Here is a 24016-nt window from a genome sequence, read left to right as displayed (position 1 = left end):
ACTGGACTACCTACCCTGCACAAGGTTGGTAGCCTTCAAGTTACGACTCATATTGTCACCTTGAGGGCAGTTCTATCAATTTTGTTTTCAATGTGGCGTGAGTATCTGATTTGATGTGAAATATTTTCTGGTGGTATCTTCTTTGTGGTTGTGCCGTGGTCTCACACCTGTGATCCACTTGGCTTTGATCATTTTCAACGAAGAGGTATTGACTATCAAAACTAACGTGAAAAGACCCTCAACATTACCAAGCAATGCCGTCGTAGCACAATTCAAAGGTTCTACGAGGTTCCAGGAATTCGTAAAACCTCGTCTGTATTTGTCTGTAAAGGTTTAGATCGGGCGCCAGAACCGTGTCTATTCAAAGGGGCGTCGCTGTGAGTGTATGTATCGTCAAGACGAATCGACAAGTGAGATGGCTAGGCAAAAATCATCTTTTCAGTTACGTACCGAACCTGAGAGCTAGTACCAATACAAAATGACATTCACCATTATCACACAAATCACAGACACACGATGCCAAAGAGCTTGCCCAGGGTATATATATAAACCTAAAACAGCATCTTGCCTCAGCAGTGATATCAAGTGAAAGACTCAGTCCATGAACCAGCATCTCAAGTCCTAAGTGGTGGTATATGACTATGCACAACCCTACATACAGGCAACACCATGACCACCACGATCATCGGTCAATGATAGGGAAAAGATAACGGTCAAGTGAAAAAGTAAATAAAGCGACGATAGGATATCCCGCACTACCTGCCAACCCCCCAATCGTGATATCTCCTCCACGAGGTTGGCATATCTCCCGCGTCCCATTGTATCTATGTGACAAGTCGCTCCATCGCACCCTGACCAATATCCCAAGAGGACTCCTCGCCCCCTTATTTTTAGATTTAACCCTGCCCTACTCAACAAATAGAGGGAGAATTTGTACACAGGAGACACAGGACTCCCAGTCATGAAGAAAAGAAAACAGACGTGCCGATTACACGCGGGTATGATCGCCGCTTGGAAATACCCTTACACGAAGACGACATCCATAGTGAAACGGATCCAGGGAAAGATGGCATCTAAAAAGGGCACTTGCGGCATTATTCCCATCTTCTCCAGTCGTTTCGTTCAAGGCTTAGTTGTGAAAAAGGAGGTAATGAGTGGATGGCGCAGGTGAAGCCGGTGTGCCGTGGAGCGTGATTGATCAAATCCAGTCGTAATTCCGCGGACGCAAATAGTAGAAGAAATGTCTAGTCCTACGCCCAGAAAAGAGTCAAACGCCGCCAGATCGTCGGGAGTGATCGATTGGCAAATACACATGAGCTATCATCCCGAAAACGCCGTAAATGCCGATTGTGAAATAATGATTGAGAAGTAATTGGCTTTGAAGATCCCAGACCGGACACTCGTTCATGCGTTGGTGACCTAAAGATGTATTATTAGTAAACAGACGTTTTACGGCAATTTTTGTCCCGTCAACTTACCCGTAGAATTCTTCGAGAGTAATCTTGGTTATCGGCGATGCTGCCGTCACTGAGTCGTCGGTGAGCCATGACTGGGTCAAGGCGCGAATCAGTCATAGAGATGCTACCGCTGCTGCCGGGGGGCTTGGAGCCGTTGATGAAAGCATTTACAGCCGCGTTCCGACGGTGCTCCTCTTCTATCTCAGCATTGCGTCGGCGACGAACGAAGAAAATAGCACCACCTCCAATAGCAGCAATGACAACCACGCCGACAACCACGCCCGCGGCAATAGCGGCCACGTTGGGGCCATCCTTCTTATCATCTGAAGCGGCTTCTGAAGTAGTAGCGGCGTCCTGAGTTCCTGTTGCAGGAGAAGACTCCTCTGCGGCAGTAGTCTCCGCAGCCTTGGTGGAAGAAGGGGCAGCACTTGTCGTCGTTTCTTCTGGCACATAATTGTCGGGCGCAAGGTCTTCGCCTGAGTTGTAGACTGACCAGTAATTCTTCAGAGCACCACAAGCCGCTTTGCCGTAGCCAGGGCATGGCCAGTTGCATTTGTCGTCGTCAACTTGATCACCCTCCTTGGGATAAACGTCGCCACAATAGCACTTAGATCCTTGGACACTGAAAACCTTGGAGCTCTTCTTCTTGCAAATATCCCAGCACCAACCACTTGTTGTCTTCACTCCTTCGTATCCAACTGTCAAGTTGCCATTCGACTTCCAGCAGCCTTGAGAGGTCATCTGGTTGAGGACAGGTTCCACGACAGGATCGTTGCTCACTGTTGCGGCATGGACCATTAAGTTAGTGGCAGCCGCAAGGACCATTGTCATGAGTGTTGAGGTTTTCATGATGATCGTTTGTGTATCGGAATTTTGAGCGAAAGTGTAGAAAGAGAATATGAATATGATATGCTGATCGCCGATGCAAACCTCGAATCAGATCAACTGGAGTCGAGTTGAGTCAGATCGTATGGTCACTCCTTCAAGCAATAGATCGAATCGAGTCGTCCTTGTCGTCGTGGGCAGAGGCGGCAACACGATGTACCCTTTGTTTAAAGTGAACCAAGGCCACTGAGGGTGGATGGCTTGGTCCAGCAGTGCCGTCGAGTTGTGAAGAGTTGACGGTGATGAAGGGAGTCCTGGGTATCAATCGCGTACGTGGCTGTGGAAGAACTGATGTAAGGCGGTCGAACAAAGGAAGATCAAGATTGGATGGCCGCGAGTAAAGGAAAAAAGACTCGACGATGAAAAGGAGACGCTGGTCGTGATGGTGATGACCACGATAAACGCTTCACAGATGAGAGAAGAACAAACGCTTTGAAAGTGTGGGGGGAGATGAAAGAGGGACTGGAACGAGCGAGCGGCCGGAGGTAGTGGCTTGTTTTGTTGAAAGACGAGATGGGAGTGAGATGAGCAGGAGAGGAAAGGTAGCGAAGCGAAGCGAGTCAGAAGGCACGGGAAAAGGAAAGGGACCAGACGCTCAGCGAAGGGGAGATCCAGAGCCAAAAGCCAAGCAAGGCCAGGGCCTGAACGGCACCAGCCAGTAACTGCACGAGATGGCGAGACAAAGGACCAGGGGGTGCAGGGGCACCTGCCATGTAGTGGAGTCTTTGTCAGGGATTTAGCAGGGATTTGGCCACCATTTTGGCATCATCTCTCTTGTCGCTGGTGGATAAGCCAAGAAGGTCTCGTTTCTCCTTTTGCACAAAACATGCATAGCATAAGCTCAAATTTCGACCATCAAACTCACTATTAACCGCTAACGTCCGCGAAGACCCGCAAGTGATGCACACCTGAACTCTCTGTCAAGTTAGTGCTCAATTATTCTCATTGGACACGGTCGTTAGTACAACAACTAACGGTAGGGGATTTGCCCGTTTTGTGCATTCTCGGCCAGTTGCGCAAATCACGAATAACATAATGCATAATTTGGCGCACACTAACCGCATTTGGCTTGTATATACGGAGCAGCGCCTTCCTTTCGAGTTGCACGACACAAACACGAAACCACACCATCACGGAAACATCTTTCCTCATCTTCCCAGCCCGACAGAAGATGTACAAATCCAGACAAAACTGCAGTAAAGATAAGATAAGGTAATCATTGTTATCTTGCGACTTGATGTGAAAGCATCAGACTAAAGCTTTCAATATGAAGGGTTTAGAGGGACAAAGGTTTCAAGAAGTGGCTCCATCGTGACTCGACCATGAACATGAGCGACTTTTGAAGCTCGGTCCTTTCAAGAGGAAGAAAAGTCTTTGACTTCTTTGATGCCGTATTGCATTACACACGCGTACGACGGTCCAGCCGGTACTCGTTTGTCTCAAACCCCACCACTCCTTCCAACCTTCTCCTGGATTTCATCAAAGCCGACCCCCTGAACACTCACACGCCCCTGCGGCCTTGCACGGGTTCCATCTACCAGGGGACCGCCAGCGACGCTGCGACCGCTACGGCCGCCTGCAAGCAAGCCACCTCACCCAATGCCTTCACCTGAAATAAGGAATGTGCTGTCGCCATTGGAACACGCGTTTTACGATAATTCTCACAAGAGTGTTTGATACCGGCTCCGAATTCATGAGAGTCCAATCGCTCTCGATCCTGGATTGTTCCAGCAATGACCACAACAGATGGCTCTTGCATCGATACCCGCGACTTTTTACCATTTGATTTGCATAATCGGCTGTCAAACAGGTGCAAACCTTACTCACAAATGGTTCATGACCAGTTTGTGGATGATATTCAGGAACAGCATAGTCGCGTACGTATCTCACCCTCCATCTTCCCAAAATGGACTTTATACCGCAGATCTTGGCCATGCTTGGCCTGGTTTCAAGGCACCATCACTGTTAAAGAATTTATCCATTTTAACCACGGCAGTTATTACTCACACACTTTCTTTTGAAGGAACATTGGCAGCGCCAACTGTTTGTTGAGGACGCCGTCTCTGCGCCTAGGAACATTATTATGAGGGACTTGTTCATTCTACTGCCAAGATATATACATACTACTCATCGATGCTAGACAGGCTTATAGCGATTGAGTTGATCGAAGCGGGCGACAATCCACCTCCAAGTGGGGGGTATCAAACATTCATTTGTACGTCAATGCACCCCCGCGGCGACACCTAGCTTTTGGTATACATACCTGGTCTGGAAGCTTTCACAAGTCTAATCACATTCTGTGCAAAGTCTGTGCAAAATTTGTGCGCTCTTTTAGTGGATGTACTCTCGGCAGGAGGTGCGCGTCAGCTAATTACCTGTGGTCACCACCGTACCGGTCCACGTGTCTTGCAAGGCTTGTTGTTACTGAACGTTGACGGCCCATTCAGAATACGACCTGCAGGTTATTCCTGGAAGGCGCTTAATAAACCTACTCCGTATACTACGATGCAATGGAGTTGAGAGCTGCAAATCAGGCAGAGGGGCAATAGCTCATCTCAAAATAAAGGGATAAGCCAGACCACAGATAAGTCAGCGGTCATTTCGGTGCATCAAAGCCCCCACCACCACAATCAATTTCAAGATCAGGGCATGATAACTTCAAGGCAGCTGATATGCTTGACTGGAGTCGATGAATTATCGCATACAGTGATTATCTTCTTTTGACTAGCAGAGTTGTGTCATTGGACCTGCATTAATATGATCGTGCCTGACCTCGTCCGACCAACAACAACCGCTGTCTCGGTATCCAGCCCTGCAAGGATGATTCCAAGTCGTCCCATCTGAATATATATCTGTAGCGATATTTTGAATCATCGAGAAACGGAACGACTGTCTTCCTCACTGCATGTATTGTGACGAGAGAATACACCGGCTACCGAATTGAAACAGCAACTGGAAACGCCGTCTGCTACCACTCCACGTAGCAAAGCGGTCGAGGCGACACCGAAGATTTATTAGCCTCTGCAAGCCAAAATCAAGAATTATTTCCATCGGGTGGAAAGAGTAAGTCTGAAGCTGACGCACAGCAAGTTTGCAACCTCGGAGTCTTGAATGCAAATCGATCTTGTTGAAAAAGACCCTTTCAGCTGAATCGATCCCAACTCCACTGATCTTGAGCTGGCTATTCGGCCCACGGACCATGCAAGCTTGGATTAGGCTCAATTCTATGCCACCAGAAGCGCTAGATAATGCACAATTCCTGTTTTGTGCAGACTTCCGATAAGGTTATCGCTCAATCCTACACCATCCTCGCATTTCTGGTTGGCACAAATGACTTGGTTCCTACATTAGTTATCGACTTGCCCCTTTTGTCGACGTCCCAAAAAGCCTCTCTTCCTGGTCTGTCCTTGGTCAAATGTCACCTGTGGGTCATATCAACCTCCTTCATAAAAGGGCCGCGAAGCAATTCGCAACACGATTTGCTCCTAGAGCTCCGAGATTGATACGTACTGGACACCAATGCACGAGATCGATGATGAAAGTCTGAAACTCATCGAGGCAGCGAATGAAATAGCCAAGTTGCAAGACTACCAGGAATTGACTCTGGTCCGGCTTTGAAAAGAAAGCACAATAATTAACGCGATTAAAGCAAGGAACATGGCAGCGGGTCGATTCGCCAACCAGCACCCAACTTATCATAGCTCCAAACACGCTTCAGGGCTCTTCTTGCAAGGCAGACTCTGGCTTTGCCAGTAAGAAGCCGTCAAGGCCCTCTTTGATCTAGGTATGCATCTCTGAACAGGCTTGTCCCTAATTATCCTTCATCCATCCCCATGGCTGCCAAGAGATGTGTTGACCCGTTGCATTATTGAACCCCCAATTGCTACGAGGATACTCGATGCCAAAACCCCATGGAGATTGATTTTGATCAAGGGACCTGTGGATATTCATCTTGGACAATCGCTGGCATGACATGCTTGACGATGCAACTTCAACGCTTGGTGTTCTGGTTTCGCGCTCCACGATCAATATTCCGAGCCGGAAGATAGGATTTGTTCCAGCCGGTCGGGACTATCGGCGTTTGAAGTCGACGTTGAACCTGTCAAATAAGTCCGACCGTCTCGAGCATACCGAGATGCAGTCGCATTGACGACTAGATTGACCGCTGACATAGTGAAGCTTATGCCATGCTCACAAACGCTATGGCCTTTTCGGCTGGGAATGCTGAATCTCAAGTGATTGGGCTGGCCGCTGCAGTCTCTTTAGACATTGAGGCGTCACTGGACTCAACGTGGCTTCCGTTCCGAATCATCCGCCAAGACCGTTTTTGTGCCTCGTCGGATGTTTTCTGGTCTCATATTCGTGTGAGAGAAGGTACATAGTCACCTTCGTCATCACCAGGTTTTTACCTGTTGAAGATATCTAGTACGGACTGAGAATACAGACACAGATATATGACTTCGGAGTATATATTGAAATATATGTTTGAGAACTATCTGGTACAGGAAATGACCAGCGCTGGGGTTAGTGAGACCAACACAAATCGTCCATACATGCATCTTTCATGTGCGGCTTGCATTACACGACATGGAGGGCATAACCTCATAATAAACTCCCCTTTCCTGCACAAATCTATCATTAGCCAAGCCGCATATTTTCACCGTTCGCTGGTATGCGGCCCGTTGATTCCCAGTCTTATCCAACCTGGAGAATGGGAGATTGTCTGATGAGTCTTGGGGGCTATTTTTGGAAGATTCAATCTTAAAGCTCATCAGCTCTTGGCGGCCGCTTTCACCTCCCTCAATCAACTTTCTAATTTCGTGTCTCTTTCTGCACGCGACTGTGATAATGGAGATTGAGTTGACAGCTGCGCCGCTGGTGTTTTTCTTGGTTCCCAAGGTTCCGCCGCTTTGCATTGTTAGTGCGACCACGACCAAGATTTAGAATTCTTCTTCCGGGTCCATTTCCAGCTTTTCGTCGGATCATCGTTCTTAAAAAGACGGGATATCTCTGGGCTTTGCCACCAATGGCACCCACTGCCCGTGCTATCTTCCTGCCCTGCATTCTTTGCCTGGTGGCGGTGGAAACACGAGCTCCGTCATACCAGTCAGTGACAAGTGTCAGAGACATTGTGTCTCATTACCCTGTGGAGTCTTGGCACGATTTCGTGATATCGAGATCATACAAGACAATTGACTCTGTGGATTTCGATTTTCCATAGTTAATTCTCCCTAATCGTCATATTCTCTTCATTTCCTCAATGTTTTCCTCTGTTCCTGTATCAACGGACCAGATGCTCACTCTGGCATAACCCCAAGTCATTCATTTCAGCTTCCCTCTCAACAAGGAGGCCATTGCCTACCGGTCCTTGTTTCAAGGGAGCTGAGCTGACTTGCGCTTGAGCATCTTTCTGTAGCATGGGTTTCGAATTGGTCTGCGGCCTCAGACTCTTCCCTTTGCGTTGTCTGTAGCACCCAAAGATTCTAGACATGCGTCAGACTCGCGTTTCCGGTCAGTTATAAATAACGATGGCTTAAACACTTACGCGAAAACTATCAGCAGCAGGCCACCAGAAAGCCCTGAGCCTACCCCAGCGTCTATCCTTTGTCGCGAGCTCAAGTCTGCTTTGCGGTTAACAAGAATACTGAGAAAGTCTATCAAGTGATGCACTGACCAGATTCGGTCCCGAGGTTCGGCCCGCCATCACTCTCTGTTGTCGTTGGTTGAGGACCTCCTGCGTTTGTACTCGAAAACCCGCCGTCTGTTCTTGAGGGCACAATTATTGGTTCCAAAGTACTAGTAACCGAACCGCTAGAAGTTGTCTCTGTAACGACCGTCGCGGTTGTCCTTGCCGTGGCACAGAAATATGCTTCTGCTGAGAGTTGTGGCCATGTGTAGGTTGCACACGCAGAAAGCGAGCCATCGATGCTGTATCTGCTTTAGCATAGCCTTCTGATCCAGCGTTAATGAGCCTACCATTGAACGGTATTACTGTTTAGTGCTGTGCCTGACTCAATACATGTCGTCGCGATTGCACATCTCTCTTCACCGCAGCATCCAGCATAGGCATTGTCGTGGCCATATATGAACAGGAATCCGCATGCTCTAGACGTGCATTCGATTGCAAGATCGGAATCTGGACAAGTTCTCCCATTAGTTGATGGCTTACACGCAGTGATGACAACCCTACCACCATCGATGTACCCGCAAGTTTCTGAGAGCCCCATACTACTGGTTTGTGATGTGACCAGCGCAGCAAGACTGAAGCCAAAGGTGAATAGAACAATAGATTTCGACATGTTCAGGGCACTGATATCATTAGAATGAGCTTCTGTATACTTGAATCGGGTCCTGGCTCTGTTGATGGGCAAAGATGACTCGAAGCTTGCTACAGCAGCCAGCCTTATATGAAATCCGACACTCTGCAACGAGGCTCGGCACTCGGCCTGTCCATTTCAAGCCAGTGACATGAACTATAAAAAATACCTGCGCTGGTCATCTTTTTCATTTCTTGCTATGGGATCTTGGTTGCGCCCAGAATACGCCGCCTTCAGCGGCGGACTTGGGCGCTATCGAAGCTCGAATATCCCAATCTGTCGCCGTCATTAGCATGATGCCGCTTCTGCACCCCATTGCTCTGTTGGAGCCAATAGCGAAAAACAGCACGAGAGCCAATATCAAACACAACGCTAGATTACTGCTCCTCAGTGTAACTGTTGCACTGTCATTCTATCCCTTCTTATCGAGGTGCATTCATGCGTTTGACATAAGCCCCATTGGCGAGGGTAAGGGCTCAGAGGCATCGCCGACAGACTGGAGTGTCGTGGAAGATATGTGCTTTCCCGCGGAGTACAGAGATATTGGAAGATCGACGACTTTCAAATCTTTAAATGGCTTGGAGTTGACTGTATCCCTGATTACATACATATTCACATTCTGGCTCCTTGCTGGCCTGCCTGGCACATGTTACGACCATGACGAGAAGGCAAAGGATGCTAAGGAAGCAGAAGACAAGACCTCTTGGCGCGAGCGAGTCAATAAGTGGTTCGGTGACAGGCCGCTTGTTGCTATTCTTCCTCTTCTTGTGCTTGTTGGGTGGACTATACCACTACTGTGGGTGATCTTCACCCTCAGAAACTTCCAGGAGCAAATGTCGGAGAACATGGTAGAAGAATACGGTGGGAATTACTGTGGATTTGGGCAGATCGTGTCTATCATATTGTTTATCCCTGTTGGAGTTGAACTGACATATCGGTCGAGATTCAGTTCAGTACATGCATACAAACTGGATGGATAAGATAGGGGTGAGTCATAAGGTCTATTTCTTGAATCCAAGCTTATACCAATGTGTTGCATTCTTTATAGTTGACTGCATGAACCTAATCCAAGAAGTCCTTTACTACCCGACATGCATCACAGTATTCCATCCGAGTAACGAATATCTTCCTTCGTGGCGTCGAGACGAAGCGGTGCCAAGCGGTTTGAGATTATTTGAATTGACAGTAAGCATACTTGGCGCCGGTAAGACAATGGTTAGGGACATTTGTACCCTTGGCGTTGCTGGTAACTTCCATGCAGGATTCACTACTCGAAGTGTTAGCTACCAGGTGAAGGGCGTTTACTGTTGCGTGATACATACACCTCCTTTCCAATGGTGCAGAAGCATCTGTTCTCAGTCTTGGCTGAAGAGACTGACGACTTGAGTCCACTCAAGTTGAGTTTGGCCGTCTTCCTGATAGGATAGCAACCGTGCTTGCAGTTGCCCCCAAGGTTCATCTTATCGCAGACCTTCATTTGGCAACACTCAGCAGCGGTAGCCATCTCGGCACCGAAGCCGAGGGCAAAGATGGCGGTGGCAAGAGCGGTGAACTTCATATTAGTTGTTGGAAGTGAAGAGTCTGGGATGAGGAGCTGAGTTGGGGAGTTTGAAGTGAGAATGAAGATGGATGAGTGATGTGACCAACTAGTACAGCGAGAGGACCTCTATTTATACTACACAGATTACCATTTAGCCCCTCACTCTGTGTCTTTACGAGACACTTATCGCTGATCGAACTTTCATGTCAGTTCAAGAGTCCCAGTTTCATCATGGAATACGAGGAGCATGCTTCCCTGGGCATTGACACCACAGGTCTTGGCCAAGAAACGAGCGTAGCAGAGTGGATATGATTAGTAGGTCATGTTCACACCACGCACGACGCATGTATGTTCGAGATCATGTTTTCGTGCTAAGAATAAGCTTAAGCATACTCACTTTAAGGAAATAATGAGGCTGCATCGTGAGATTTGTCAAGTCAACGTATTGGGAACTCAGACAAGACTCTTCAAGTCCATGAAGCTTTTTGGACATCATCTTGATCAAAATGAAAGAACCCCAAGCACTCGGATGCATCGGAGTGATACATCTTTGCCAAAAGCTGACTCTATACCCATGCAAATGTGTTGGTTGAAGTCGTGAAGAATTAGCAAGGGTAAGCAAAGTGCCCCAGCTTCTCGATAACCCACTCTGCCATTCATCTGGGGACATGATTGGTCTAGCAAGGAATAACCTAACTGGTATTCCCTTGTTTCCGAGTCGCTGGTGCGTTGGCAATTGTTGGTTGACCGTGGTAACTGCTTCTGAAGTGGTTCTCAGCTCACAACGGCTTGGGCAGCCTCAAGCAATCCGGAAGTCGGGCTGTCTAGGTAGCATTGCATGATGGGTAAATAAAGTTGGCTTCTGTTGTAGAGAAAGAAGAGCTGCATTGCTTTAACAGATCTATTAGGACGAGGATTTCTAATATGTATGTGTATCACGAAGTATCGAAACCGACTTGCGGCCAGCAACTGTTCACAACAAACAGCTCAGATTAACAACCAAGTCCGGTAATTGATTGCAAACCCGGAAGGCCCGAAAGAGACTCCAATTCGAGTCTCCGCAAGGGACCACATTACTCTTGTATTGCCTGAGCTTTTATTAGTAAAAGTCAACTTATCAAACCATAAAGCCACACTCAGTGTCATAGCAACACGAAAACTACAAGCGGCGGATACAGAAGGTGCATGCTAAATGCTGATATGACATCTCAAATCATAGCTCTTGTTTATTGTGGCTACTCCGATTTGCCTATGACCACAAGAAGGAAAACTGACAGATATCCAATATGTAGTGTTAGTTGTGGTTGCAGCAAAAGTATAGAAAAGATGAACCCGTCGATCAAGATGGGAGGGGGAATGTATACTTGGGCCATTCGCTGTTGCAATATAATGAGCTACATGTCCAGGGCAGAGTCCTCAGTAACCTGCCTAATATCGTGTTTCTTGATTAGACTACACTATTGTACCTCAGAATCGCCAGATACAGATTCTCGTCCTAAGCCAAGACTTTGAGGCCAAGCCAGTGTATGTTTGCTCTTAGGGAGGTGAAGTAAGAAGGTCGTGAGAACTACTAAACCGCGGCACCAAAACCTCAGACTGTACTTACTCTAAAAGCATGTGAGACATTTCTCAAAGGTCTCTCATGCGGCACCAGATTAAGAAGTTGTTCTATCAGGGTCCCGCCGTTTTGTTGCGTCCTGCCTGAAAAAACTCCATCTAGAGAAAGTGTGTTGGTTGAAGTCGTGAAGAAACAGCAGGGGTTGTCTGGTGTCGGTACCTGTACCGAGCGCCCAGATTACTCACTTGTCTCCAGCTCAAGCTGTGATTGGCGCAGCATGGTTAAGCTTGCAATGATTTTCCCTAGCTCCGGAGTTCAGCTGCTGTGCTGGCAGCTGTTGGTTGAAGCTTGAAGAGACCCCTGACTATGCGAGCCGGAAGTCGACATTCTCGGTACCTAATAGAAACAAGGAATAACGTGCCATGATGTAGCGAACTGAACTGTGAACGTAACCGATTTTAAGTAAGTATTTGACAGATTGGTGTCTATGAGAAGTTTTATAGCTACGCACAGTTCTGTGAAGTCGGAAGACTATTTATTGGACATTAACAAGATCGATTTGAGCCAACGACAATCAGTTCTTTGAGCAGGCCGACACTCAACACCTCAAATCCACATTTCACTTTAGATGGCCTGAGAGTGGTCCAGTTGGAGACCTATGTAGGGTGAGCATATGCATACGCAGGGCTCAGAAAGTCAAAGCACGGTGATTTTGAGGTGCTGTTGGTCAAAAGTTCCAGAGAAGGAGAACACGTTGATAGCAACTGAGACAATTACGAACTGCGATGGGATTCATCAAACCAGAAAGATATGTTACAAAACTACGAAACAAAGACAGAGTTAAAGACTTGAGTAGACTTCTACCTTAATATAGTTATGCTTGTGGGTCTGGTTGTCGAGTGTCAGAGTTAAGAAGAGAGTTACTAGTTGCCACCCTTAAATCAGGCCACCTGCATATAGGCGAAAGGTGCGGCGGAGTGTTTTTACTCCAGCACTATGAGGTATTTCTAACAACGGTTAACAGCACTCGTTTCTACCGTCATATAACCAGGTCAAAGCGTTGCAGTTGCATCACCACCGAGTGTCCCGGGGCCAACCACGTCCGACCGTTCCGAGATATATAACATCACACTGTGATGATCCTCTAGCCTTCTCTTAATCAAGCAGACAGAATAATTGCTCTTCACAAGGTAATGAACTTCGTATTCAGAATGTATCGAAAGGTTTGAGGGCTGGGATTCGTCTCCCCAACACGTAAGCCCTCGGACTTAAGATGTGCGGAATACATATGCTCTCGGAGAGACACTTATTATTAACTCTCATGAGTTATGTAATCTTTATGGTCGAACTCACATCATGGTCGCATAGTTGGCCATGCAATCGCTGGCAGTTGCATTCGTCTTGAATTGAATGTGTAGTTTCCTCTTGTCTCACTCCTTGTAAGTGAGATGGCTGGAGTGCAACGTAGAAGTGTGCCAAAGGGCGACGCCAATAGTATACGGCGGACCCAAAGGCCACGTACAGAGATAGAGTGTACGAAGCATTCACTTCGAGCAGGAATGTTGTCTCATAACTTCACATAGATGACACCGGCCAGTCACAGTCTGTGGATATATACTCACCCTCTTCGGAGAGCCACCCTTCAAATATTTTGTATTCAAGATCGCGAAACAAATCGGCGAAAAGTCAACGTTACCACTTGCAAAGCGTCCAGTAACCTTGGTAGTGAACTCTGTATAGAACTGACCTGGAGTCATTTGGACTGCAGCTTGACTATTCGGGTTTCCAATCGAGTGTAAAAAGCCTACAGCCCGAGTCTAATTCGGAGGTATATATAACTACACTGGTATCTCAAAACCACCTGCATCGACGGCATTGAAAGCCCCAGAAGCTCACATTCTATACTATCCAAAGTTGGTGACTTGGAGACCAACAGGAGCGCTGACTGAAGGCTACCGAGATCACACAACATTTAATTAGATCGAAAGTAGAGCATGAGGAGTTTGTATTTGAAGCAATCATTCCACTCAACTTTCAATACAATCATCAATACAAAAGAATTGAGGGAGGAAAGAATTATCACAGAGGTCGTACCGATATGCTACTACACAAAGTGACCATCAGAACATCACCTTGGGATCCCTTCAATTCCCAGTTCAGTACGATCTGATAATTGGTGATTTAATTTCTGACAATGGTTTAAAACGTGACAAGTGAGTGGCCACGAACACAACAGCGCCGAGACATCGAGGTCTCTCTTTCACGCGTCTTCATTACCTTGATTGGCTGGGATAAAATGTTTGCAGAAGCTTGGACAGCCCGAGGATGATATGCATAATCTCGATGCGAAATTAATAGGCTGGGGTCATGACTAAAGTAGATGGGGAGCCGAGAAGAAGACGATAGCATACTGACAATATGATGTGAATATTATGTGCAAATACTGTCACAGAATATTCAGTCTGAGGTTTCTTTTTCTACCAACCTTAAGTTAACGTCATTGCAGATTCTTGGTCGCCTCTGCATGGGTCGAGTCTACAACCCTGAAAAAAAAGACCTTGAGCCTGGACCATCTTGGCGCTGGCGTATACACCAGCCTTCCTATTTTCCCCTTTAGACATTCCTCAACGAGGGGAAGCCCCCCGACCGATATTAACGGTTTATTGTTAATTTAGTTTAGCTCCCCTAATTAATCAACGTCAACGCTTTTTTTTATATGAAGATTCCCCTAAAGGAGATATTGCCACAGTATTCCAGACGATCTCGAATACGATAGATATTCCTTCTTTGCCGTATCTTTCCTCTCATCTTCTTGTCATGAGACTTTCACTTCGCTTGCACTAATGACAGACGGTAAAAGGTACCACCCCTCCTCTGTCGACGCATGCATCACGCCAGGAAATCGAAGTCGCCGCTGGTATTGATACACCGACTATTGCATTGCATGTAAGTCGGGCTAAGAACCGCGTTTGCAACTTGATCTTCGCAATATCACATCAAATCAAATCAAATCAAATCAAATCGAATAATGGGCTTCTCAAGAGCGAAAGACGACTCCCCGCGATCTTCGAGGTCGCGGTTCTCCGCCTCTGATGAGGGACCTCTATCGCCGGATAGCTTCCTAGGACACTATCCGTGGCCGAGCACAAGCACAGTTGCTCATAAGCGCTATGAAACGCGTCACGTTCCAAGTAAGACGCCACATCTCTTGACAAGAGCTTAAATATACTGACTTTATAGATGATGCGGATAAGGAAAAGCAGATTGAAGCTTTCTATAACGATCTCATCTGGTCGGATCCCTCACATGCAAAGGATGCGCTCAGAACGCAGCAGGGTCCAAGGGCGCCCAAGACCTGTGAATGGATTATGAATGTGCCAGAAGTCAAAAGCTGGCTTCAACCAGAGTCAGAAAACCAGCAAGTTTTATGGCTTTCTGGAACTCAAGGAAGAGGAAAGTCGACATTGGGTGTCTATCTCGCCGAAAGGCTCACAAGTAACTTCGCGACTGATCCCACAAACACCTGCCCGTACTTCTTCTGCGACCCAAATGATTCGCAAAGGAACACGGCTCAGGGTATTCTACGAGGTCTTCTCACTCAGCTCTTTCAAAACCACCCTCACTTCCTCAGCGACAGAATCCGCAGGAGACATGCGCATCGCGGCTCTCGAGTCTTTGAGAAACCTCAAGCACTGTGGAACTTGCTAGTCGAGGTTGCTTTCAGATCTGACCGTCACATCTTCTGCGTCATCGATGGGTTAGATGAGTGCGACGCGGCCTCTCGAACGATTCTGCTGGAGTTGATGGAGCAAACGTTCCGTGGCCCAAAACCAGCCGCGAACCTCCACCTCCTCATTCTCAGTCGACCAAGTTCGAAGATTTACGAGTACCTGGGCGAGTTTGTCCACCGAGATCTGGACTCATTCTCCGAGTCAAAGCATGATGTTGAGATCTTCATTAACCAGCGCGTGCGACACATCGCGATCAAGCGAGGATGGTCAGGGACAAGTACCACCCAGGTCAAGCGAGTATTCCAAGCAAAGTCGGAGTACAATTTCCACTGGGTGCGATCGGCCAGCGAGAGCATCTGCAAGCTTCGCTGTGCGGAGGATGCAATCAAGTTCCTCAAAGGATTACCCAATGGCTCGGAATTGCCCGCCCCCAGCGCATCGACAAACCACAAACGCGACAACCTTGAGCACTTGGGATTTGGTAACACAGATGAAGATAGAGAAAAGCACCATGCGCGACTCAAGTCGCCGTTTGTTAGTGCGATACTCACCGGAAGAGTCGAGATGCTGGCGTTTCTTCTCAAAAAGGGCGAGCCTTTGACGCCTTATACCATTCGAGCAGCAGCAAGATGGGGATGTCCTGGAATGCTGGAGAAGATCATGATACTTCGACAAGATGAAATCTCACGCGATCAAGATCTTTCTTGCTCCGCGGCAGAATGTGCAAGCGTTGAGATGATGGATCCTATTTTCGATCATCCCGATTTCAGATGGAGCGACGCAGCCATGATCGGAGCGATAAGGAATGAACGGCATGGACTCCAAATACTCAGGTTACTATTTGAACTCCATGGGGATGACATCGAACTTGACGAGTGGATGATGGAGAGTATCGCGAGCATATGCCACCCCAGGACTATGGATTACCTGCTTACACAGCATGGAACACGGATTGAAATCACACCGACCGTTGCCGAGAAGGCTATCGAGAATCGTCAGGGTCCAGCCATGCTTAGAGTTCTTCTTAAGCACCGGGCACATGAGGGCTTTGTCGATGAGAAGCTCATGACACTAGCTCTTGCCAACACCCGATGCCGACCTGACTTTATGGCCATATTTCTCGAAATGCCAGCATCCCAAGTCCAATTCACGAAACAAGTCGTCCTAGCAGCGATAGCTTCACCACAGAAAGACACCGACGACTGGGCCCCTGAAGTTCTCGAGATGCTTCTTGCCAACCGTGCTGCTGACGTTGACATCGACGAGGAGATTGTCATCGAGACACTATGGGAGCTTGGCTTTCCTGGCTTGCAAGTTCTCTTCGAGCACAAAGATGAGAGCGTGCGGATCACACAGCCACTATTGGACGCTGCAGCGGGTGTTTGCTCAGCGAGGGAGTTTGTTGTGCTGGCGGAGAGAGCTGAGGATGAGTTCAAGATCACACAGGATATGCTTATCAACACGACGTCCAACGCGCGACATGGCGATAGATTGTTGCCTGTAATGTTGAGATATCTCAAGGGTTCTCTGACCGTCGGACAAGATGCTATTGAAGCATTCTTCAAGGCCGGACAGATTGGCTTTAAGGGCTTGCTTATACTCCTGTTAAGAGACCGTGGCTGCAGTGTCAACCTTACAAGAGGTGCACTCCGTTCTTGGATCCGAGATGACCAAGTCTGCCGTGGGAGCTTAGCATTTCTTTTTGTTGCACTTCATTCTGGATGGTGCAAGTTGTCGGATGATATGACGGGCTCCAGGTTGGAGAGATTGGAGGAACTGATCAAGCATTATGCTGAACTGGATGATGTGCGGCAAGTGTTTGCTGAAGCGATGGAGCGTTCCAAGAAGGAAATGCGAGGAGCTTGAGTGTTATTGGTTGATGTTACTAACGAAGTTATGATGACGACTTTCATGATGGGTCAAGGCTCAACCGGGCGGTTGTAGCTATATATAATACAGGTTAGGGACAGGGGCATTTATCGTAGGGACATTATTTATATTTAATAGAGGAGAGACAGTTTCCGGTTACAAATTGCTGCAATTCCGCTTATATTTCGTTATTGTGATTGCCTAGACGGTGAGAATGTATTCGTCTGACGATCAGGAACAAGGCATGATAGAGGATCCGAGCTAAGCTAGAGCAGTGTTTAACCCCAGAGTGCTAATGCTAATGCTAAGGTAGGTAGTGTTAGTTTCAATGGTACCACGTTGTAAGTTAAGCTATCAGGAACACTAACATAAATATCTCACCGCAAACGCGTGAGCAGGCCAGGGGCATCATACGAATACTACGTGCATGTCGCACTCATCATAGATCATTAACCTCTAAGGAATCTTCCACGACAACAGCATAAGAGGAAGTGTTCCAGACCCTGGTAAAGAGTAACAGCATGTTTTGTTGTTTGTTCCTGATACGCTTGAACTTGGCACTGATAAGATGAGACAGGCATGATGCCTAAGGCGGAAAGGCTTGGAGCTGGTTGCCGAGCAGGGAAAGTGGATACAAATGGTGCGTCATTGCCAGACAAGCAAGACCAAGTCACAAGGTCATGCATGAGCAGGGGAAGTCTTCACCCACCAAAAGACTAAAGTCCGGAGGCGTAACTTACGAATCCAGGCAGGTGTGAGGTGCGAGGCCCAGGCCACACCCACCACTAACCGCCGAAACAGGCCGCAAGCACGCGCAATAAGCTTCCCCCAGCCAAGCACAGCTCGGACGGTGCTTTCCTCCGCCTCGCTTGCCTTCTTACCTTTCCCGTCGTTATTAACCAACCATCTTATCTCCTCCAACTCCATCTTGCATCTTGCATCTCAAAGTCTCTCCAACCATTGAATTCGCTAACTTTGAGGGGGTTAGTCCTGTTTTTCTGATCGATCAGAGGCTCTTCCATCACTCCATTCACTTGGTCGCATTATCGACCCGATTGTCCATCATGAAGGGCGCTCTTCTTACTGCTGCCGCGCTCCTGGGCTCTGCCCAGGCCGGTGTTCACAAGATGAAGCTCAACAAGGTTCCTCTTGCCGACCAGCTTGTATGTTTGATTCCCATGATGATTGCGCGTTCCATCAAAGCTCTCTAACACCATTCCCAGGCTACCAACTCCGTTGAGGACCACCTCCAGAGCCTCGGCCAGAAGTACCTCGGTGCCTCCCGTCCCAAGAATGCTGCCGATTACGCCTTCGCTACCAACACCGTCAACGTCGAGGGTGGCCACCCCGTCCCCGTCTCCAACTTCATGAACGCTCAGTGTAAGTACCATTGAAATCGCCAATCATAGCCATCACTGACCGCCCCAGACTTCTCCGAGATCACCATCGGTACTCCTCCCCAGAGCTTCAAGGTCGTTCTCGACACTGGTAGCTCCAACCTCTGGGTTCCTTCCCAGCAGTGTGGCAGCATCGCCTGCTACCTCCACTCCAAGTACGACTCGTCCGCTTCCTCGACTTACAAGGAGAACGGCACCGAGTTCGAGATCCACTACGGATCTGGCAGCTTGTCTGGTTTCGTCTCCAACGATGTTGTCTCCATTGGCGACCTCGAGATCAAGGACCAGGACTTCGCTGAGGCTACCAAGGAGCCCGGTCTGGCTTTCGCCTTCGGTCGCTTCGACGGTATCCTCGGTCTCGGCTACGACCGCATTGCTGTGAACGGCATGGTCCCTCCCTTCTACCAGATGGTCAACCAGAAGCTTCTGGATGAGCCCGTCTTTGCTTTCTACCTCGATGACCAGGAGGGCGAGAGCGAGGCTACCTTCGGTGGTATCGACAAGTCCAAGTTCACTGGAGACATTGAGTACATCCCCCTCCGCCGCAAGGTTTACTGGGAGGTTGACCTCGAAGCCATTGCTTTCGGCGATGAGGTTGCGGAGCAGGAGAACACTGGTGCCATCCTTGACACCGGTACCTCCCTGAACGTCCTCCCCAGCGCTCTCGCTGAGCTTCTGAACAAGGAGATTGGTGCTAAGAAGGGCTACAACGGCCAGTACACCATTGAGTGTGACAAGCGCGCTTCTCTTCCTGACATCACCTTCAACCTTGCTGGATCCAACTACAGCCTCCCCGCCACCGACTACATCCTCGAGGTTCAGGGCAGCTGTATCTCTACCTTCCAGGGCATGGACTTCCCCGAGCCTGTAGGACCTCTTGTTATTCTCGGTGATGCTTTCCTCCGACGATACTACTCTGTCTACGACCTCGGCAAGAACGCCGTTGGTCTGGCCCGTGCCAAGTAAGATAACGATGAAGTTTTTATGTATGAATTACAGATAGCGAATGGAACACGCAGCATGGACATGGCTTTGGATACTGGCATGGGACTAGTTTGAATTGTATGACAGACCATGAGCGTCAGGAATTGAGAAGATGGCTTCTCGTACTTGTTGCTCAGTAATATGAATCCTATTGACTTTTTGCCTACATGTTCTGTTGGTGATTTGATGGTGCTTATGAAGTGATGAGATCATAATCGAGGTTACGGACTGGGGTAAAATGGATACTATGATCATGATCATGATTACGCTAGGCCTGCAGCCACTCTGTCAGTGTCAATGAGCTGGCTGTTGAGTAACAAAGAGCTCGAGGTGGATGATACTTTTCTTCACAAGAATGCTGTTGTCTTGTTTGTAGAACAATCGCCACAAAACTAGGCATTTTCAGTATTTCAGCCCATTTAGAACAAAGAAATATAGCAACATTTAGGTAACCCAAGATGATCATGTTCCACAACACTGTATGCACCTTAAACCGTTGAATCTCCAGCTGAGTCACGTGCATGAAGTGGCTCCTGAGGCTTCACTTCGCAAAAAGGGACAGAGCGGGTCCGAGATTTGCAAGCGACAAGTAAGGGACGAGGTACAAGGTACTTGGCGATCGAGGAGACACATTCTTCCCCCCCCCAGGCTCAGGCTGAGCGCAAAGCAAAGCAAAGCAACCAAAGGACAGCCGAAGCAGAGAGAGCCAAAGGCAATCAATCATCCTCCCCCCATTTTTCGACTTGAACTATTGCTTTGAGACGTGTTTGTCGCGTAATTTACGACTCGATTACTTCCTGTTACATCGATTGACTGTACGATTGTGTCGTGACTTTACTCGATGGAATCGAATCGTTTGCGCTTCTTCAACCGCTGTTGAATCGATACCTACTAAAGTTATTGACTTATTATTTACCTGGAGTTGCACCAGCGATTGAGGACCTGGCCCCCCATACCCATAACCCATTTCTGCCATCCACTACCGCTGTCATTCCAGCTCCAACCGCTGCTAACAGGAACCACTGACTGCCACTGCAACTACCGCGTATCGCGACGAGGCGCGGCCAACGCCCCGACGACGGAACCAAAACCATCCAAGGCTCTTTTTTGAAGCCATCATGACCACGCCGACCATGGCCCAGCCCACGGCCATCCATGCCAACGGCACCTCAGAATCTCCCAGCCTCGACAAAGCGCAACCTGTCGCTCCGGGAAAGCGAAAACGCGAGACGGAAGAAATGGAAGACCGCGATGAAGACAATGCCTCCGAGGAGCAAAAACCTGCCATTACGAATGGAGAGCCCAAAAAGGACCAACGCGACGTGATAAAATCTTTTGTTGAAGTTCTGAGCAGGTATGCCTGCTTTTTTTACCACTTCTTTTTTCATCGCATCGCAACTTTGTCGCGAATGACTTCTCCCTCAGATCCACTAACCCATCACCAATAGCTACGACATCGGTCCCTCCATCCTCAAGCGCCCCTTGCCCGAATCCTCTGATGATGAGCAAGATGAACACCGAGCCAAGCGTCAAAAGTCGACTGATCTAACCACCATCTCCGAGAAGGCTGCCGCGAATGCTTACGAGGATCTAGACCAAGTGGCTAATGACCTGGTCTCTGCTCTCCAAGCCGCTCTCAAGGATATCAAGACAAAGCCAGCCGATGATGAAAAGCAAGCGACCAACGAGGAATTGAGAGTGCAAATCTCGGACTTTAAGGAAAAGGCCCTGCAACTTCTTCGACGAGAAAAGGCTTACCCGAAAACTTCGGCCGACCCTCTTGCAGTCGAGGCAAAACTTCCACCATCTCCTCAGAAGGGAGAGTTGGTACTCTCCCTTGTTGCATATGCACCTCAGGAGAGAAGGCTGTTCTCCAGTCTTCCAATCTCCGATGAACCCAAATTGCGTGATATGCCCTTACCCCAGGGAATGTCATTAACTCATGTTATGCCGACAACGCCTCATGAGCGAACACAGACTCTTGGAGATTTGTTTTCGTCGCCAAAGAACCTGCCGCCTCTGCAGCCACCCAAGCAGCCTAAGACGCAAGCTAAGGGCAACGTTCTGGACTTTTATCGACCAGAACTGACAGATACCTCCAAGTTCCGAAATGCGTCTTACTTCACAACCAAATTGACTGCTGGATGTTACCTCGACTACAGCAATGCGACTCCTTCATCACAGACCATCACCAAGCAACGAGAACGTGCGCAAAGTCTAGCGGGAAAGCGACCTTCAACTACTGAACTCGAACTGCACGAGATGGAATCGCTTTTCCGAGGCGCCTTTTCTAGCTTCGCACCGTGCAAGGATGATTCAGGAGCTGTTGTGCCGTCGAGTGTTGCGGGTCGAATGTGGTGGCAGCGATCGGGCCACCGATCTTTCCAGAACATGATTGAGGTCGAATATTATGGTGGTGCTGACAGTGACGAAATGGCCGAGAAGGATGAGGCTATGGTCATCGACGAGAAGGCTATCCAAGAAGCGATTGATAGTTGGGATGAATCTGTTGTTGATCCGTCACTCGAAGAGGCTCTGGGCACAAAACGGGCGGATGAGGAGAAGGAAGTCGATGAGATTTTGGAAGAAGTCAGCGACATGATTGAGACCCTGTCTTCTTACCAACGCATCCGAAACCTTAACCTCCCCAACTCGCAAAACCGCTCATCAAGCGACCCAGTCAATGGCGATATGCTGGCTACTCCCGGACCTACTCCTTCGGAAGGCGAGCAAGCCACATATGAGATGCTTAAGGCGCAGCTTGCTCTGATCATCAAGACACTACCGCCATATGCAGTCGCCAAGCTGAATGGAGACCAATTGGAGGATCTTCTCATCAGCACCAAGGTTCAAGTCCAAACTGATAAGTACAAAGGAGTTATGGAGGAGGATGAGGCGGGTGTTCAGGCTCGGTTGAGAGCTCAGCAACAAGCTGCTCAGGCTAATGCCCGGCCGCCGCCTCAACGTACACCTAGTGTATCGGGAGTTTCCTATGGGCATCATACTCCCCAGACCCAGTACGCAACCCCTCAACGAACCCCCTCTATGCAACAACAGCAATACTATCGACCTGGGCCTACGCCCGGCTTCACACCTGCACCACGACCTATGCCCGCTCAACCCAGACCTCCTCAACCTAATCAGTATTCTCGACCCAACGGTTATCCTGCTCAATATGCCACACAGGTTGCTAAAGCTCAAACTCCTTATGGCCACCAAAACATGCCTCAGTATGCTTCTCAGCCAAGACCTCAGTTTGGACAGATGCAGGCTCAGCAAGGAACTCCCAATGCCCGGTTCGCTTTCCAACCAGGTTATCCACAGCAACAAGCCGCTACGCCCGCACAGCCCAACTTTGGGGCCTACACTAACGGTCAAGCTGTGCCGCAGCGCACGATGTCTCCTCAGGTTAATAGACAGGCCTACAGTGCCTCGCCTAATGTGCAGCAGCCTCCGCGATATGGTACGCCGAACCAGGCTGTGGGCAATCAAATGAACAGGTACCCGAGCAACCCCCCTCAACAAGGAACGCCTGCTCAGAACCCTGGACTTACAGGATATCACACCGTTATCCCTGAAGCGCAACAGCAGCGGATTCTCGAACAAGCCAAAGCCCGGGTCGCGGCTCAAGAGCGGTCTACTATGTTCGCTGACAAGATCACTCAGCCTGGTACTCCTGGTTTTGGCCAAGGAGGGACTATGGACCCCAGCCGACTTGCAGCTGCGCGAGCAAGTATTGCTTCTCAGCAAAAGCCTCCGACTCCCAATTCTCAGCGATCGAGTATGAGCGGGACGCCAGGACCACCACCTCCCCACAAGGTGACTCCTGTTCCTGTCCCACCGATCCCAGGCATGCAGCAGAAGCCATTGTAATAATCGACACCATGTGGATCTTTTGGAAACGAGAGACGCGAAGCGGAAGGGGTCAGATATGATATCATCAAGGCAGACTTAGGGCATTGGAGGAGCGAGAAAGGGGGTCAGGGGAGGCGTTTAGAGAGTGGATTCTCGACTTGTTTTTATTAGCTACGTTTTGTTGAGGAGTTGGTTTTTTGACTCAACCAGGGAAAAAGGGACGAGAGATATATTATTTTGGAAGAACGAGGAATTGGTGGACTTTTCCATCGAGTTGTTGACCTGGGGGTTGGAAACTCCTGGTTGTGTAATCCAAGACGCCGAATTGGCGCGTGTATGCAGATGAAGAAAAGGTACACTATTGCATTGATACTTAATATGTTTACGCTATGGACTTTCTTTTGTACCAGTAAGACATGCGAA

The 24016-nt window shown here is 48.5% G+C and overlaps 10 protein-coding genes across 16 annotated transcripts; 6 read left to right on the top strand and 4 right to left on the bottom strand.

Annotated features, from left to right (window-relative positions):
• Window positions 1-294: 294 nt before the first annotated feature.
• FOXG_12718 (uncharacterized protein) lies at window positions 295-3011 on the bottom strand. Its single transcript, XM_018392562.1, has 2 exons — window positions 1479-3011; window positions 295-1419 (listed from the first exon to the last, which is right to left on the bottom strand). The coding sequence occupies exons 1-2, from the start codon at window positions 2304-2306 to the stop codon at window positions 1405-1407; spliced, it is 843 nt and encodes a 280-aa protein (XP_018251106.1). The 5' UTR covers window positions 2307-3011; the 3' UTR covers window positions 295-1404.
• On the top strand, window positions 2867-3004 carry FOXG_20759 (uncharacterized protein; the record flags this gene model as incomplete). The annotated part of the gene is made up of 1 exon (XM_018401069.1): window positions 2867-3004. The coding sequence occupies one exon, from the start codon at window positions 2867-2869 to the stop codon at window positions 3002-3004; it is 138 nt and encodes a 45-aa protein (XP_018251107.1).
• Window positions 3012-3679: 668 nt separating the features above from the next.
• On the top strand, window positions 3680-4989 carry FOXG_20758 (uncharacterized protein). The gene has a single exon (XM_018401068.1). The coding sequence runs from the start codon at window positions 4089-4091 to the stop codon at window positions 4392-4394; it is 306 nt and encodes a 101-aa protein (XP_018251105.1). The 5' UTR covers window positions 3680-4088; the 3' UTR covers window positions 4395-4989.
• Window positions 4990-5022: 33 nt separating this feature from the next.
• On the top strand, window positions 5023-10468 carry FOXG_20755 (uncharacterized protein). 4 transcript variants are annotated; one of them, XM_018401062.1, is made up of 4 exons: window positions 5023-5923; window positions 5992-8615; window positions 8665-9646; window positions 9708-10468. In XM_018401062.1, the coding sequence occupies exon 3, from the start codon at window positions 8953-8955 to the stop codon at window positions 9637-9639; it is 687 nt and encodes a 228-aa protein (XP_018251099.1). In that variant the 5' UTR covers window positions 5023-5923; window positions 5992-8615; window positions 8665-8952; the 3' UTR covers window positions 9640-9646; window positions 9708-10468. The 4 variants fall into 4 exon arrangements, with proteins under 4 accessions (XP_018251099.1, XP_018251101.1, XP_018251100.1 ...); XM_018401064.1 differs by having other exon boundaries at window positions 5217-8615; window positions 9708-9863; window positions 9921-10468; XM_018401065.1 differs by having other exon boundaries at window positions 5242-6716; window positions 6787-8615.
• FOXG_20757 (uncharacterized protein) lies at window positions 5601-7293 on the bottom strand. Its single transcript, XM_018401067.1, has one exon. The coding sequence runs from the start codon at window positions 7256-7258 to the stop codon at window positions 6905-6907; it is 354 nt and encodes a 117-aa protein (XP_018251104.1). The 5' UTR covers window positions 7259-7293; the 3' UTR covers window positions 5601-6904.
• On the bottom strand, window positions 7387-8641 carry FOXG_20756 (uncharacterized protein; the record flags this gene model as incomplete). Its single annotated transcript, XM_018401066.1, has 5 exons — window positions 7387-7825; window positions 7888-7963; window positions 8017-8270; window positions 8319-8478; window positions 8533-8641. The coding sequence occupies 5 exons, from the start codon at window positions 8639-8641 to the stop codon at window positions 7624-7626; spliced, it is 801 nt and encodes a 266-aa protein (XP_018251103.1). The 3' UTR covers window positions 7387-7623.
• On the bottom strand, window positions 8843-10713 carry FOXG_12716 (uncharacterized protein). 2 transcript variants are annotated; one of them, XM_018392561.1, is made up of 3 exons: window positions 10597-10713; window positions 9982-10388; window positions 8843-9926 (listed from the first exon to the last, which is right to left on the bottom strand). In XM_018392561.1, exons 2-3 carry the CDS (start codon window positions 10215-10217, stop codon window positions 9830-9832), a joined length of 333 nt encoding a protein of 110 aa, XP_018251098.1. In that variant the 5' UTR covers window positions 10218-10388; window positions 10597-10713; the 3' UTR covers window positions 8843-9829. The 2 variants fall into 2 exon arrangements, with proteins under 2 accessions (XP_018251098.1, XP_018251097.1); XM_018392560.1 differs by having other exon boundaries at window positions 9982-10713.
• Window positions 10714-14389: 3676 nt separating this feature from the next.
• Window positions 14390-17535, top strand: FOXG_12715 (uncharacterized protein). The gene is made up of 2 exons (XM_018392559.1): window positions 14390-14948; window positions 14998-17535. The coding sequence occupies exons 1-2, from the start codon at window positions 14786-14788 to the stop codon at window positions 17352-17354; spliced, it is 2520 nt and encodes an 839-aa protein (XP_018251096.1). The 5' UTR covers window positions 14390-14785; the 3' UTR covers window positions 17355-17535.
• A 234-nt stretch (window positions 17536-17769) lies between these two features.
• FOXG_12714 (vacuolar protease A) lies at window positions 17770-20194 on the top strand. 2 transcript variants are annotated; one of them, XM_018392557.1, is made up of 4 exons: window positions 17770-17870; window positions 17935-18520; window positions 18581-18737; window positions 18786-20194. In XM_018392557.1, exons 2-4 carry the CDS (start codon window positions 18422-18424, stop codon window positions 19718-19720), a joined length of 1191 nt encoding a protein of 396 aa, XP_018251094.1. In that variant the 5' UTR covers window positions 17770-17870; window positions 17935-18421; the 3' UTR covers window positions 19721-20194. The 2 variants fall into 2 exon arrangements, with proteins under 2 accessions (XP_018251094.1, XP_018251095.1); XM_018392558.1 differs by having other exon boundaries at window positions 17818-17863.
• Window positions 20195-20363: 169 nt separating this feature from the next.
• FOXG_12713 (uncharacterized protein) lies at window positions 20364-24016 on the top strand. 2 transcript variants are annotated; one of them, XM_018392556.1, is made up of 3 exons: window positions 20364-21092; window positions 21187-23238; window positions 23295-24016. In XM_018392556.1, the coding sequence occupies exons 1-3, from the start codon at window positions 20857-20859 to the stop codon at window positions 23314-23316; spliced, it is 2310 nt and encodes a 769-aa protein (XP_018251093.1). In that variant the 5' UTR covers window positions 20364-20856; the 3' UTR covers window positions 23317-24016. The 2 variants fall into 2 exon arrangements, with proteins under 2 accessions (XP_018251093.1, XP_018251092.1); XM_018392555.1 differs by having other exon boundaries at window positions 21187-24016.

This window comes from Fusarium oxysporum, chromosome 9 (assembly GCF_000149955.1).
Source record: "Fusarium oxysporum f. sp. lycopersici 4287 chromosome 9, whole genome shotgun sequence".
Lineage (NCBI taxonomy): Eukaryota > Fungi > Ascomycota > Sordariomycetes > Hypocreales > Nectriaceae > Fusarium > Fusarium oxysporum.
This window is presented reverse-complemented; position numbering and strand designations above follow the sequence as displayed.